The sequence below is a fragment of the Chiloscyllium punctatum genome, chromosome 45 (genome assembly GCF_047496795.1).
Source record: "Chiloscyllium punctatum isolate Juve2018m chromosome 45, sChiPun1.3, whole genome shotgun sequence".
NCBI lineage: Eukaryota > Metazoa > Chordata > Chondrichthyes > Orectolobiformes > Hemiscylliidae > Chiloscyllium > Chiloscyllium punctatum.
The window spans coordinates 64,087,882-64,103,638 of record NC_092783.1 but is presented as its reverse complement, the minus strand read 5'-3'; the positions used below and the strand labels follow the sequence as shown (position 1 = coordinate 64,103,638).

General features: G+C 46.4%; 1 protein-coding gene across 11 annotated transcripts in view; it reads left to right on the top strand.

Annotated features, from left to right (window-relative positions):
* The window catches only part of foxp4 (forkhead box P4), a 395,078-nt gene that overhangs the window by 364,811 nt on the left and 14,510 nt on the right, over positions 1-15,757 (top strand). For all 11 annotated transcript variants that reach the window (XM_072563955.1, XM_072563956.1, XM_072563947.1 and 8 more), the window contains 3 exons: positions 2,357-2,478; positions 3,599-3,668; positions 12,267-12,430. In XM_072563955.1, coding sequence (XP_072420056.1) covers positions 2,357-2,478; positions 3,599-3,668; positions 12,267-12,430 — 356 coding nt within the window. The remainder of the gene's footprint in view (positions 1-2,356; positions 2,479-3,598; positions 3,669-12,266; positions 12,431-15,757) is intronic.

Below are 15,757 nucleotides of genomic sequence, written 5' to 3'. Positions count from 1 at the left end.
AGGGGTCATGAATGCTTCTGACCTTATGATGGAGGGAAGGTCATTGATGAAGCAGCTGGAGATGGTTCGGTCTAGGAACTGAGGAACTCCTGCAGTAATGTCCTGGAGCTGAGATACTGACCTTCAACAACCACAACCATCTTCCTATGTATTAGGTATGACTCCAACCAGTGGAGAGTTTCCCCTCTGACTCCCATTGATTCCAGTTTTGCTTGGGCTCCTTGATGTCACCCTCTGTCGAATACAGCCTTGATGTCAAGGGCTGTCCCTCTCCCCTCCCCTCTGGAATTCAGCTCTTTTGTCCATGTTTGAACCAAGGCTGTAATGAGGTCAGGAGCTGGCTGGCCCTGGCAGAACCCAACTGGACATCACTGAGCAGATTATTGCTGAGTGTGTTGCTGGAAAAGCACAGCCGGTCAGGCAGCATCCGAGGAGGAGGAGAATCGATATTTCAGACATAAGCCCTTCAGCAGGATTCTCCTGTTCCTCCGGCATCTGCAGTCCTTACTTCCTCCGAGATCAACACACTACTGTGATGTCTTGGAGTGGTACTACGGTCGAGCAGCTATGTCCTTTAGGACCCAGTAGTATTGCTGGCAAGCCACTCCTACTGTGGACATTGAAATGCCCCACCCACAGTACATTCTGTGCCCTTGCCACCCAGAGTCCATCATCCAAATGTTGTCCAACATGGAGGAGTACTGATTTATCAGCCAAGGGAAGATGGTACGTGGTGGTTAGCAAGAGGGTTCCTTGCTGATATTTAACCTGAAGCCATGAGACTTCAAGAAGCCCAGAGTCAATGTTGAGGATTCCCACTAGCCCCCAGGTGTTAGTCAGGAAACATTTACAGGGTGATCAGGGTTGTTTCTGCCATTGTCTTTTCTGATGCAGGTAATCCATCGGTTTCATCTGTTTGTTGAGATTTTGTGGCGATTGATACAACAGAGTGGCTTGCTCGATCATTTCAGAGGGATCAACTCACCGGGAAAAGTAATCCAGTAGACTTTGAATTCCCTGCAAGCAGTTTCAGATTGAATTCTGTTTAAAAATAAATCTGGAACAAAAATCAAAGAATGAGTTGGTAATGGTCAGGAAGTTGTTAGATTGCGTTAAAATCCCAACTAGCACACAGACAACCTACTGTTCTTAACCAGTCCATATGTAACACCAGTTCCACAGGCCCAGCCTAGTACACACAGTAATTATTACAAAAAACTATCAGAGGGTCAGTGCTGAAGGAGTACTGCACTGTCAGAGGGTCATTGCTGAGGGAGTGCTGCACTGTCACAGGGTCAGTACTGAAGGAATGCCACACCGTCAGATGGTCAGTGCTGAGGGAATGCAGCATTGTCAGAGGGTAAGTACTGAGGGAGCACTGCACTGTCGGAGGGTCAGTGCTGCACTGTCAGAGGGTCAGCCTGAGGGAGTGCCGCACTGTCAGAGGGTCAGTGCTAAGGGAGTGCCGCACTGTCAGAGGGTCAGTGCTAAGGGAGTGCCGCACTGTCAGAGGGTCAGTGCTAAGGGAGTGCTGCACTGTTGGAGGGTCTGTGCTGAGGGTGTGCTGCACTGTCGGAGGGTCAGTGCTGAGGGTATGCCGCACTGTCAGAGGTTCAGCGCTGAGGGTGTGCCACACTGTTGGAGGGTCAGTGCTGAGGGAGTGCTGCACTGTCAGAGGGTCAGTGCTGAGGGCGTGCTGCACTGTCAGAGGGTTAGTGCTGAGGGAGTGCCGCACTGTCGGAGGGTCAGTGCTGAGGGTGTGCTGCACTGTCGGAGGTTCAGCGCTGAGGGTGTGCCACACTGTTGGAGGGTCAGTGCTGAGGGAGTGCTGCACTGTCAGAGGGTCAGTGCTGAGGGCGTGCTGCACTGTCAGAGGGTTAGTGCTGAGGGAGTGCCGCACTGTCGGAGGGTCAGTGCTGAGGGTGTGCTGCACTGTCGGAGGTTCAGCGCTGAGGGTGTGCCACACTGTCGGAGGGTCAGTGCTGAGGGAGTGCTGCACTGTCGGAGGGTCAGTACTGAGGGTGTGCTGCACTGTCGGAGGGTCAGTGCTGAGGGAGTGCTGCACTGTCAGAGGGTCAGTGCTCTGGGTGCGCCACACTCTAAAATTTTCCATTCCGATGCCCTAATGCACAGAAACCTGTTGAAAAGCAGGAATGGGTGAAAGCACATTAGTACTTTGAAAGCAAAGGGACAGGGTTGTTTGTTCTGGAAGGTTGGTGTAAAATAAGCTGAGTGGTCAGCTTCCTCACTGTGACTCAATGATCCAATCAGAAGTGACTGCTCGAGATTCAGAGCCACATTTCCTCGGGCTGAACTTCATGTCTCTCACCTATTTGTCTGTCCTTGTATGTTACAGAACGCCGTGCGACACAACCTCAGCCTTCACAAGTGTTTTGTACGAGTGGAGAATGTGAAAGGGGCAGTTTGGACAGTGGATGAAGTGGAGTACCAAAAGCGCAGGCCACCAAAGATGACCGGGTGAGATTTGGTTAAAACATCTCTTCCACTATCCTCACTGACACTTTGACATTTGACATTTCAAGAGGCATCTGCTCCCTGCAAGTCAGCTGGTACGCCCCCTAGATCAGCAGCACGGCTGATTCCTGACTAGGGATAAGGTAACCATCAGGTTCGAATTGGTATACACCCATGATCAATACTCAAGATAACAAGACTGCAGACCCTTCACACTGCTACAGATGGACAGAGGAACAGGGTTTCTGGCTGAGATATTTATCCCAAAATCACTGTTCGACTCCCAATGATCTGACTATAATTAAAAACAAAATACTGTGGATACTGGGAATCTAAATCAAATTGTTGGAGAAACTCAGCAAGTCTGGCAGTATCTGTGCGGAGAGAAAACAGAATTAAAGTTTCCGGTCCAGTGACCTCCTTCAGAGCTTGAGACAGTGAGGCTGTGTTTTTGCTGAGTTTGAGAAAGAGACCAGATGAACTGATATTAATGGAAACAACCATCAGTGGTTCAGGGAGATATCCACACTCACTCCCTGTCGGAAATGCCCATCTGGTATTGCCAGCAGAGGCCAGCACACTATGAGGTGAAACTTCCTGTCACAATGCTGTTGTATTCACTATCCCCATGTTTGGCTTAGTCTCTGCAGGAATACACCACAATACACTGGGCTTGAGCCAAGCTCCACCACAGGGTGTATCACAGCTGCATGTAGTTGTTGTCGGGGAAACTGAGACCTATTGACTAAGCCAACCCTTAATGAAATCTAATAGGAAATTCTGGAGAATCTATTCCCAAAGAATAGTGGAAAGGCCAACTCGTTAGCTCAGTGAGCAGTTGAGATAGATCGCGTCAATGTATTTCAGGGAAAGCAGAATAACCACGTGAGGGAGTCAGGACTTGGGAAGGACAACACAGTGATTTGTTGAGATGCAATATGAGGGGGTTCAGGCAGAGGGTTGTATTTGGACAGTGAACACTCTGCAAAGTGTGATAAAGGTTACAGCAAGTGAGAATTGAACTTTCCCAAGCGATGCAGGGAAATCCAATTGGGTCTTTTCAATAATTCAGTTGAGTTGAAATTAAGTCTTGTTTTTCTGATAAAAGAACCTTTTCTTTCAGAAGTCCAACTCTCGTGAAGAATGTGATTACGGGACTTGGATATGGAGGAGCACTTAACCCCAGCTATCAGGTGAGGATTGTTCTTCAGCTGTTCTGGACGTAGTTGGAGTAAATTTCAGATGCTAACCTGAAAACCACAAACACAACCTGAGACCTTCCCCCATTGTACTGAAGCCTGTCTATAACACTAACCAGAGCCACAGACCTACCTCCAGAGGTCACTGACAGTTTCCACCTTCACCTTTTCATCTGATCTTGGCATCAAAAGTTGTAAATTCCCCTACTCTGGCTCTCTCCCTCATCTCCAGAACCTCAGAAGCAGGGACAGGTAGTTGGGAGAGGGAGAGGAGGCAGGAGTCAGCCTCAGTCAGGATCTTCACCCAGTTTGTCCAGCGCACTCTGTATTCACAATTCTGGGACAAGGGAGTTACTGAAAGGTGTAGGGTGGGCGTGGGGTTGGGGGTGGGGGAGCAGGTGGGAGAGGGAAAGGGTTGGGGGGGGGGGCACATCATTTTGATGACCGTGGGACTTTGCTTACAGTGGGGTCACATTGAATCATCTGCAAGGCTGTGTATACAGAGTCTGCACAGGCAAAGTGAAAAACACCACTTGACTACAATGAACCTGATGGACAATAATGATGGTGTACAGTATTGTGTGGGGCTCTGGTCACCACATCACAGGAAAGACATAATTGCTCTGGGGAAAGGGCAGAGAAGATTGACTGGAATGTTGCCAGGGCTGGAGGATTGTAGCTACGAGGAGAGATTGGAGAGGTTGGGATTGTTTTCCTTGGAACAAAGAAAGTTGAGGAGGTGACATGATTGAGAAATACAGCATTGTGAAGGGGGGAGAGATAGAGCAGACTGGAGGAACCAGTTTCCTTTGGCAGGGGTCAGCAATTCAAGAGGAATGGCAAAAGAATTAGGAGAGGAAAATCTTTTTACATAGAGGTGGTGGTGGGTGTCTGAATTCACGGCCTGAGTTGGTATTGAAAGCAGAGACTTTAACCTCTTTTAAAAAGTCCTTGGATCTGCACCTTAGGAAGGAGGGCTATGGTCCATGTGCAGTAAAGTGGGGTTAGACAGTGCATTTGGGTGCCTTTGAATTGGCATGGTCAAGATGGGCCGAAAGGCTGCTTTCTGGGCTGTATCATTGCAATGGTTTCTACTGTTCAAATAACTGATACCTCCAGCACCAACTTCGGTTTTAGGATATAGGTCCAAAGACTGAACACACACACACACATGCTCACACACACACATGCTCACACACACACATGCTCACACACACACATGCTCACACACACATGCTCACACACATGCTCACACACACATGCTCACACACACACACACACATGCTCACACACACATACTCACACACACACACACACACACACATGCTCACACACACATGCTCACACACACACATGCTCACACACACACATGCTCACACACACATGCTCACACACACACACAGACACATTGATACACACACACACACACACACACACACACGGAGACACACAAACACATTGATATACACACACACACACACACACACGGAGACACACAAACACATTGATACACACACACACACACACACACACACAGAGTCTCACAACAACTCATACTCACTCACACATACTAATACACACACACATTTTACTTATATACCTATACTCACACACTTACGCAATTCATACACATATTCATAAACACTCACTCTTGCACTCATACCCTCATACTCACACACATACACTACCAGGCGTACTCATAATCACAGACATACACACAAATGCAAAACTATGCACATACACTCACATTGAAACACATTCACACTGACACACAATCACACTGACACATATGTTCACATACTGATACACACACACTGACACACACTGATTTACACACATGCTCACACACACTGACAGACACACACACTGATTTACACACAAACATACACACACTGACAGACACACACACACACTGACACACACTCACTTATGCTCATGCTCATACACAGTTACACTAACACACACACATGCCGAATTGCACACACTCAAACACAAACTCACATGAATGCTCACCCACACATTAACATTCACTTAGATACATCTGTAATGATAGGTGCGCCATGCACTCACACATTCACACACTCTTCATTCACATTCATAGTCACACTTCCCACTCACATTCATGCTCACACTAACAGTCACACTTTCACACATTCAGTCACTCACAAAGACTGTAAACTACAGAAGTTGAAAAAATAGCCACACCATTAACCAGTTCCAGGTTCAAATCTGTGATTTAAATATTTCAGAGTGTAACAGACTGGCTTGATTTGTTAGATTCTCTCTGATGTCTTGTTCCCATCCTCGGAATATTTGACATGTTTGATAAAGCAAGCCTGAGACTGATTCACAGAGTGAGAGAGCCACCAGCTGGGTACTCTGTGTACCTCAGCAAGACTTCCCTGTCAGAGTCACCCTGATACTGAGCTTTCAGCAATTACTCAGAGGGACTGGCTGCAACTGGGACACACTGAGGAATAGGCTGTTAACCTTGGCCTTCTCGAATACAGGAGAGAATCGACTGAAATTGTTCCTGTTGCTTGCACTGAATTAATGTTTATAATTGGAGTGAATAAGTGAAAGTGTGTGTCTGAGTGTGTTTTTCTGGGTATGTGTGAGTGAGTGTGTGTGGGAGTGAGTGTGTGTACGCGTGTGAGAGAGGGAGAGTGTGAGTTTGTGTGGGTGGGAGTATATTTGCAAAGCTGTGTGTGTGTGTGAGCACATATGAGTGTGAGAATGTGTGTAAGGTATTTATGTGTGAGTGAGTATGTCTGTGTATGTGTGTGAGCGTGTGTGTAAAAACTGGATGATGTCTAGGTGTGATTCCTCCCTTAATCGATTAGCCGCACGTGTGATATATCTGGATATGGAGTGTGATGCTGAGTCCAGTCAACTCCTCTTCAGGAGAGGAGGGAAAAATAGAGAAAATGCACTTTATGAATAAATTGAGTCATTCTTTAAAAACTGCTCCTGGATGTGAAATTCCTCCAAGTCCTTATCCTTGCCTATCACTGGAAACTCCAGGAGCCCACAGTCTCTGTACCTCTCCAATTCCAGCCTTGTGACTATCCCGAATTGTCACTGTTCTGTCATTCACAGCTAGACCTTTAGCTGCATGGATCCCAAGTTCTGAAATCCACTCCATAAATCTGGCTCCTCTCCCTCTCCTCTTTTTTTGCCTTATTGCCCATCCCTAATAGCCCAGAAGGCACTTATGAGGCAACCACATTGTGGGTCTGGAGTTGCATGTAGCCAGAATGGGTAAGGATGGCAGTTTCCTTCCCTAAGGGACGGTAGTGAACCAGTTGGGTTTTTCCAACAATCAACGATGGATTCCTAGTCATCACTGACTCTTAATTCCAGATGTTCATTGAATTCATACTCCACCATCTACCATGGTTGGATTTGAACTCAGGACCCCAGAGTGTTATCTGAGTCTTTGGATTAACGGTCCAGCGAGAATACTGTTAGGTTATCGCCTCCCCTTTGAGTTACATCAAAACTATCATTTTGACCAATATCATGGCCAACTGATCCCTCTCAATTGGGTCAGTGCCAAATTTTATTTTGTTACATTAATGTGAAGTGCTAAAGGAGCTGAAATGTTACAGGTTGTTGTTGTACAAGCCCAACTCCTGTGAACCTGCAGGGTGGACATTCAGTCATGGAAGTCATCACCGGATATTGATGTGGTCTTCCCAGGTATTTGTTCACACACCGAACTTCCTGGGGATGGGGCTGGGGGGTTACTGGGATTATACATCCAGAGTCCTCACATTGAGGCTAACAATAGGGGCAAAGTGAGCCAGGTATGACTGTCCACCTCAACAACACTGCACTGTCATAGCAACTTACCACTCACCAACAACAAAAGGAGAATATTTTAAGGGTCAAAACAAAATGCTGCAGATGCTGGAAATCTGAAATAAGAACAGAAAATGTTGGAGAAACTCAGCAGATCTGACAGTGCATATTGAGAGAAAAACAGAGTTCACATCTTAAGTCCAGTGTGACTCATTGTCAGAACTGATAGGTGTTGGAAAATGTTTTTTTTTAATTTGGTTTTGACAGTGCAAAAGACAAAGGGCTGTGGAGAAAAGACAAGATGTAAAATGGATGTAAATGTAGGTGTGAAGGAGAGAATGGGTCCTCAATCCTGAGACCAAAGTAAACAAGGTACAGACGTGGCTGATTGGGGAGGGGGGAGGTGTGTGGGATGGTGGGAGGAGCGGAGGAGGCTAGAATGTAGGAAAAATGAAGAACAGATAGAACACAGTCAGTTTCTGAAGTTATGGATTTCAATGTGGAGACCCCATTCTGAACTTTTTAAGAATGATGCTTTGGGAATGGTCCAGGAAATTGGTCTGTGTGGATCTACAAGTTTGACCCAGAATTAATCTGTCCTCAAATGGACAGGTCCGGGATTATAGGGTTGGTCTACATTATAGATTAGGAATAGAAACCACTCAGGTTAACAAACAAAACTACTTGTGTTTATATATCACCTATGAAATAACACAAGCATCCTGATGCACTTGACAGGGTCATTAACAGAGGCGATAGTGGAATAAACAGGAACTTGAACAGGAAACAAGGCAAGGGCTCATGGAGCAGTTTCACCAAGTCTCAATGAGGGAGTGTTGTACCAAGCGAGTGTTGTACCAAGGAAGTGTTGTACCGAGAGGGTGCTGTACCGAGAGGGTGCTGTACCGAGGGAGTACTGACAACTGTCCCAGTAAATAATCCGATATTAGAAAGAGTTTTTAGACAGAAGTGGAATGACAGAGAAAAGTTTCAGCGAGTAAGATTTTGTTGCCTGTGTAGCACAGAGTAACCCAGCAAGTTGTGGGTCATTAGTAACAGAGGAAACAGAGCTCAAATTCAGCACGGTGCTCTCTCTCACACAGGGACTGTTATCAGTAACTGGTGAAAAATTGTTTCATGATCTGATGATAACTCTGTCAATGCTGTGTTTGAGCCAAAATAAAGACTCAGTCCTTCAGTAGCAGTCCATGCTGTTATGGTTTATGCTCATTGAACTTTTAAAGTTTACTTTGATCTTTGGGTTGATTGGAGAACGTGAATATGGAGGATGGTAAAGAAAGATACAGTGACAGAGTGATGAATGAAAGAGAAACAGAGTGAGGGACAGACACAGGGAGATGGACAGAGACAGGGATTGACTGAAAGACACCAAAAGAGATGGACAGAGGGAAAGAAAAAGAGGGAAGGGAAGGAGAAACTCAAAAGGAACGGACTATAAATAAAGTCAACAAACAGAGTAAGAGACAGCATAATGATACAGAGAGTGAAACGGACAGTGAGAGAAATAGACAAATGGGGAATAGAACAGAGAGGGAGTGACTGAGACAGAGAGGGAGTGACTGAGACAGAGAGGGAGTGACTGAGACAGAGAGGGAGTGATTGAGACAGAGAGGGAGTGACTGAGATAGAGAGAGAGTGATTGAGACAGAGAGGGAGTGACTGAGACAGAGAGAGAGTGATTGAGACAGAGAGAGAGTGATTGAGACAGAGAGGGAGCGACTGAGACAGAGAGGGAGTGATTGAAACAGAGAGGGAGTGACTGAGGCAAAGAGGGAGTGACTGAGACAGAGAGGGAGTGACTGAGACAGAGAAGGAGTGACTGAGATAGAGAGGGAGTGATTGAAACAGAGAGGGAGTGACTGAGACAGATAGGGAGCGAGTGAGACAGAGAGAGTGACTGAGATAAAGAGGGAGTGACTGAGACAGAGAGAGTGATTGAGACAGAGAGAGAGTGACTGAGACAGAAAAGGAGTGACTGAGATAGAGAGGGAGTGACTGAGACAGAGAGGGAGCGAGTGAGACAGAGAGGGAGTGAATGAGACAGAGAAGGAGTGATTCAGATAGAGAGGGAGTGATTGGGACAGAGAGTTGCAGACCGAGAATTATTAACCCCCAGTATTAAAGCTTTTGAGACTGTCTGGACTTACTAAAATAATCCAAATGAATTTAACAGTTGAGGTACTTCTTAGCCTCTCAGTATCAGAACTGATACTTTGCAGACTTTGCAAACGTTGATGGAAATCCACCCTCCGCACCTGAAGTGAAGACACACCGAGGTTTAAATGCCTGGATTTGTTTTGTGGGGCCATGCAGCCTCTATAGCTCTGGGTTAAACTCCTCCTAACTCACATATTGCAGTTTAATAACAAAGAGTAACATTTAATTAAGGCAACATAATGTGAGTTTCATGAAGGTTTCAATTTGGGAATTGCAAATTTCCTTCCGCACTCAGGCTTTGAATCTGTTCCCCTTTCAGTGTTTTACACTGTAAAGGTGAGGTATTGCATTTTCTGCATGAAAATAATAACAAGTTATTCAATCCAGAATTGGTTAATCAGCCTTTTTAACATCAGCTGCTTTTTAAATAGTTTGACGGACAAATGTTAGGACAGTTACTAACTAGCTGGAGTAAGTTTAAAAGGCTACACAACTGACTCCATAACCAGGTTTACTGATAATCTGGTGTAACAGTGGACTGGAAAGTTTAAAATAGTTTCCCATATCATTGAACTTGAATAATTGTATTTTCTTATAATTCTGTAATACCAAGCATTGCCACTAGAAGGTGCCAGAGTAACTGCTCAATTTAAGGCTGCACTTTTTAAACTCGAAAGGTTTGACCTCTGCACTGCGCAGTGGGATTTCCTGGACTGATCTCTAGGGGATGTGTCCTATAGTGAGGGACTGTTCCACATTAGAAAGGATGGTAACAGAACACCAAACCAAATGAGAAGATATTAGGACAGGTGACCAAAAACCTAGTCAAGAACACTAAGAAGCATCTTTTCAGAGAGATGAGGTAGCAGAGGAGAGAGAATTTCAGAGCTTAGGTCGCAGTCACCAATGGTGAAGTGATTAAAATTGGGAATGGGCAGATTCGGGAGTATAAAAATCACAAAGGTGTAAGGTTGGCACAGCTCACAGAGCCAGGGTGGAGCAGGCTGACAGAGGGTGAGGTGAGGAGAAGCTGAGAGCTATTGTAAACCACCAAAGACAGTGATGATGATATAAAATGTATTTGGTGCAAGTTCAGACACATGCAGCAGAGTTTAGGATGTTTCAGTCAGGGGAAAGGTATGAGGTTAGCTTGCAAAGTTTAGAAAGGTCATAGATGAGGATTTCAGCAGTCGATGAGCTGATGCAGGGTGGCCTTAGATCATTGGGAGTTCTGACTGGAAGCAGAGAGATGGCCCTCAGAGAGAGGGTGGAATCAGTGCCACTGGCAAAGGTCATAACAGGCAACAAGCACAATGTCCTTCTCACTTCATACTGACTGTCAGGGAAGCAGACTGCCTGAGCTGGTGCTGAGAGTTTCGTCAGTATATGTGTAGAAACTGAGACTACACTTTTAAAAAATGCTGTGGTGAAGCAGAATGGAGATGGGTAATCAGAGGGAGCCAGGGATTGATCACAGAGATTGTGTGGGCTGGAGAGCTCTGGTGTCACTGCCAATCAGCTTCACCCATGAATAACTGCCACAAGGTCTTTGAACAAGATAATAAGACTATCAAGGGTCTGGTCTGTCATCCTTCCAGACACAACCAGCAGGAGGGGCTGCTGAGAAGTGATCAAGAGCAGGAACACTGACTGGTTATTGTTAACAACCATTAGCCAAGAATACGAAGACCAACAATAGCAGCTCCTGAGGAGATGTTCCCTGAGCAGGAGTCTAAACTGGTTCTTCCATCTCCAGCCCCTTCAGTATCTTGACACTCCCATGTTCTTTACATAGAATTATCGAAAAACTCCAGCAGAGAAACAGACCATTCGGCCCAATTAGAGTTGAGAGTGTAGTGCTGGAAAAGCACAGCAGGTCAGTCAGCATCTGAGAAACAGGAGAATTGACATTTTGGCATAAGCCCTTATACCTGAGACATCGATTCTCCTGCTCCTCGGCCAGCTGTGCTTTTCCAGCGCCACACTCTCGACTCTGATCCCCAGTATCTGCAGTCCTCACTTTCTCTCATTCGGCCCAATTAGTCTGTACTGGTATCGATGCTGTGTACAGTCACTTCCTACCCAGCTTCATCTTACCCTTCCCATTTTCTAATTAACCTGCTCTGTGATGTCAATACACACCTCTGGAACAGTTAGGGCTTGAATCCAGGCCTCCCAGTTCAGTGATAGGGGTATTACCGCTGTAAAAACAATGACTGCAGATGCTGGAAACCAGATTCTGGATTAGTGGTGCTGGAAGAGCACAGCAGTTCAGGCAGCATCCAAGTAGCTTCGAAATCGACGTTTCGGGCAAAAGCCCTTCATCATCCTGATGAAGGGCTTTTGCCCGAAACGTCAATTTTGAAGCTACTTGGATGCTGCCTGAACTGCTGTATTACCGCTGTACCAAGCCCCTTCCAGCTCACTCTATAATCATTTCCTTCAGTTCCCATCTTGTCATAATCTCCTCCCTCTTTGATTCCATTGTCACTGTTCACTCCTTTTGGCAGTGCATTCCATATTCTCACTACTCTCTAGGCAAAAAGGTTCTGAAAGAAATGGTCTTTAAGTACATTAACGGGTCTCAAACCTTCTTCCCCTCTTCTTCAGGCAGCTTTGGCTGAAAGCAACATGCAGCTCCTCAACAGTCCGAGCTTAATGAACCCGTCAGCTAGTGGCTTGATGCATGTAGCTCACGATGATGTCAGCAGCACTGTGGAGCAAGTGAACAGTAATGGGAGCAGCAGTCCTGGTCTCTCCCCTCAACAGCACGGGTATGAGCTGACTCTGGGACAGTGCTGACCCATCACATGCATGGGTCAGACACAATAACAACTTGCTTTTCAATAGCGCCTTTCGTGTGGGGAAACATGCCAAGGTGCACCACAGGAGTTTAAAGCAGATTGATTTCAAGCATTAGCAAAAGTTACCAAAACTTTTTTAAAAATGGGATCTTAAGGAACCCCTTTAAAATGGAGATTAGAAAGACAGAAAGCTTTAGCGTGAAAATTCAGGGTCCCAGGCACTTGCCAATCATGACCAATGAAAATTGGGGATGTGCCAGATCCCAGTATTGGAGGAACACAGAGGGTCTCATTTATTCATGGATTTGACATCCCTGGCTGCACCAGCTTTTACTGTCTACCCTTAATTACCCTGAACCTCATGGCCTCCTAGGGTATTTCAGAGAGAAGTTCAGAGTCAACCACATTGCTCTTGGTCTGGAGTCACATATAGGCCAGACTGGGTAAGGATGGCAGATTTCCTACCCTATAGGGCAGTAATGAATCTGACTGCTTTTTGCAACAATTGGTTACAGTTGTATGATGCTTTTCAATTTCAGATTTTGATTGTATTTGAATCTTACCATTGTGGGAGGTTGAACCCAAGACCCAAGAACATTAAGTTTGCACCATATGCTGTCACTATCACACCACTGCCTTTCCATTTGGACACTGCAGCTGGAGGAGACTATAAAGATAGGGAGGGGTGAGGCCATGGAGGGTCTTGGAAAAAGGATGGGATTTTCAAAACTGAGAGTTTGTCAGAACAGGAGCAAAGGTCCATCGGTGAGCATGGCAGGTGATGGGTGAACAGTTGTCTTTGGTTTCAGGGCGTGAATTATTGAGAGGCCCTTCATCAGCTGGCAGGCTGGGAGGGAGATTGACTTCTTGGACGGAGCTTGGTTGCACCAAACTGCTCAAGTTCGACACCAATCAGAGCGTCCTAATCAATGTATAATGAAACGAAAATATTGTCATACTGTCCCTTAGCTTCACTCTGTGTCCTGTGCCTGAACTGGAAATGTTCGGCAATGATCAGGAGTGAATTTCACAATAAACAAAGATCTGAGGGTAACGTGAACATTCAGACTGGATTCCCACTCGGGAAACAGTTGGTAATAAAGGAGAATGTCCATGTGCTTTGGACAATCAGTGTCGACGATTACTGCAACAATTATCATATCACCCTGGTTTCATTTGTGAGCAATGACGGGATAGTTCCTTAAAAGGAATGAAGTACAGTGCACTATACTCATGACCGTTGATTAGACAGTGTCCATTGGCTGACCCACCTGAGGTATATTTATTTGCTGATAAAATCCTGACCATTTAACCTGAAACTGAATTCCAGTTTTCCAGAGGTGAATGCAGTATGTAACATCTTTGTTGGCTACGTAGAGCAGTTGATCTTGTAATTACACCGGCACCACTCCCCACCTCTTCCTCCGCTACATTGATGACTGCATTGGCGCCACCTCGTGCTCCCGCGAGGAGGTTGAGCAATTCATCAACTTCACCAGCACATTCCACCCTGACCTTAAATTTACCTGGACCATCTCTGATACCTCCCTCCCCTTCCTGGACCTCTCCATCTCCATTAATGACGACCAACTTGACACTGACATTTTTTACAAACCCGCCAACTCCCACAGCTACCTGGATTACACCTCTTCCCACCCTACCTCTTGCAAAAATGCCATCCCGTATTCCCAATTCCTCTGCCTCCGCCGTATCTGCTCCCAGGAGGATCAGTTCCACCACAGAACACACCAGATGGACTCCTTCTTTAGAGACTGCAATTTCCCTTCCCACGTGGTTAAAGATGCCCTCCAACGCATTTCGTCTACATCCCGCACCTCCGCCCTCAGACCCCATCCCTCCAACTATAAAAAGGACAGAACGCCCCTGATGCTCACCTTCCACCCTACCAACTTTCGCATAAACCAAATCATCCACCGACATTTTCGCCATCTCCAAACAGACCCCACCACCAGGGATATATTTCCCTCCCCACCCCTTTCCGCCTTCTGTAAAGACCATTCCCTCCGTGACTACCTGGTCAGGTCCACGCACCCAAACAACCCACCCTCCCATCCTGGCACCTTCCCCTGCCACCGCAGGAACTGTAAAACCTGCGCCCACACCTCCTCCCTCCCCTCTATCCAAGGCCCTAAAGGAGCCTTTCACATCCATCAAAGTTTTACTTGCACATCTACTAATATAATTTATTGTGTCCGTTGCTCCCGATGTGGTCTCCTCTACATTGGGGAGACTGGGCGCCTCCTAGCAGAGCGCTTTAGGGAACATCTCCGGGACACCCGCACCAATCAACCACACCGCCCCGTGGCTCAACATTTCAATTCCCCCTCCCACTCTGCCGAGGACATGGAGGCCCTGGGCCTCCTTCACCGCCGCTCCCTCACCACCAGACGCCTGGAGGAAGAACACCTCATCTTCCGCCTCGGAACACTTCAACCCCAGGTAACCAATGTGGACTTCAACAGTTTTCTCATTTCCCCTTCCCCCACCTCACCCTAGTTCTAAACTTCCAGCTCAGTAACTGTCCCCATGACTTGTCTGGACTTGTCCTACCTGCCTATCTCCTTTTCCACCTATCCACTCCACCCTCTCCTCCCTGACCTATCACCTTCATCTCCTCCCCCACTCACCCATTGTACTCTATGCTACTTTCTCCCCACCCCTACCCTCCTCTAACTTATCTCTCCACACTTCAGGCTCACTGCCTTTATTCCTGATGAAGGGCTTTTGCCCGAAAAGTCGATTTCGAAGCTCCTTGGATGCTGCCTGAACTGCTGTGCTCTTCCAGCACCACTAGTCCAGAACACCTTACAACAGCCAAGTCACCTCATTAGCTTTACGAATACAGTCTTTACATAATCCTGGAGCCTGTTTTTCACCTGTTCTTCTCCACTGTTTCCCTGACGCTAGTGTTACCCACTCAGCAATGTCTTCACAGCAGAGTTACCAGCTGTTTGCTATAATCCAGTGTCTCACCCCTCCCATTGTTTTTTATGTATAAGTCTGAATAACTCCCAAAGGCTCCTTCCAAACCCATGGCCACCACTATCTAGGACAAGAGCAGCTGATACTAGGCACACAAGTTCTCCTCACCATCCTGATTTGAAAATATGGCACCATTCCATCAGAGTCACTGGGTTCAAATCTTTGAATTTCTTCCCTGCGGGCACTGTGGGTGGCCCTACATTCAATGTTCAAGAAGGCAGCTCACTCCCCCCTTCTCCAAGGTAATTAGGGATGGCCCAGCCAATGAAACCCACATCATATGACTGAAAAATA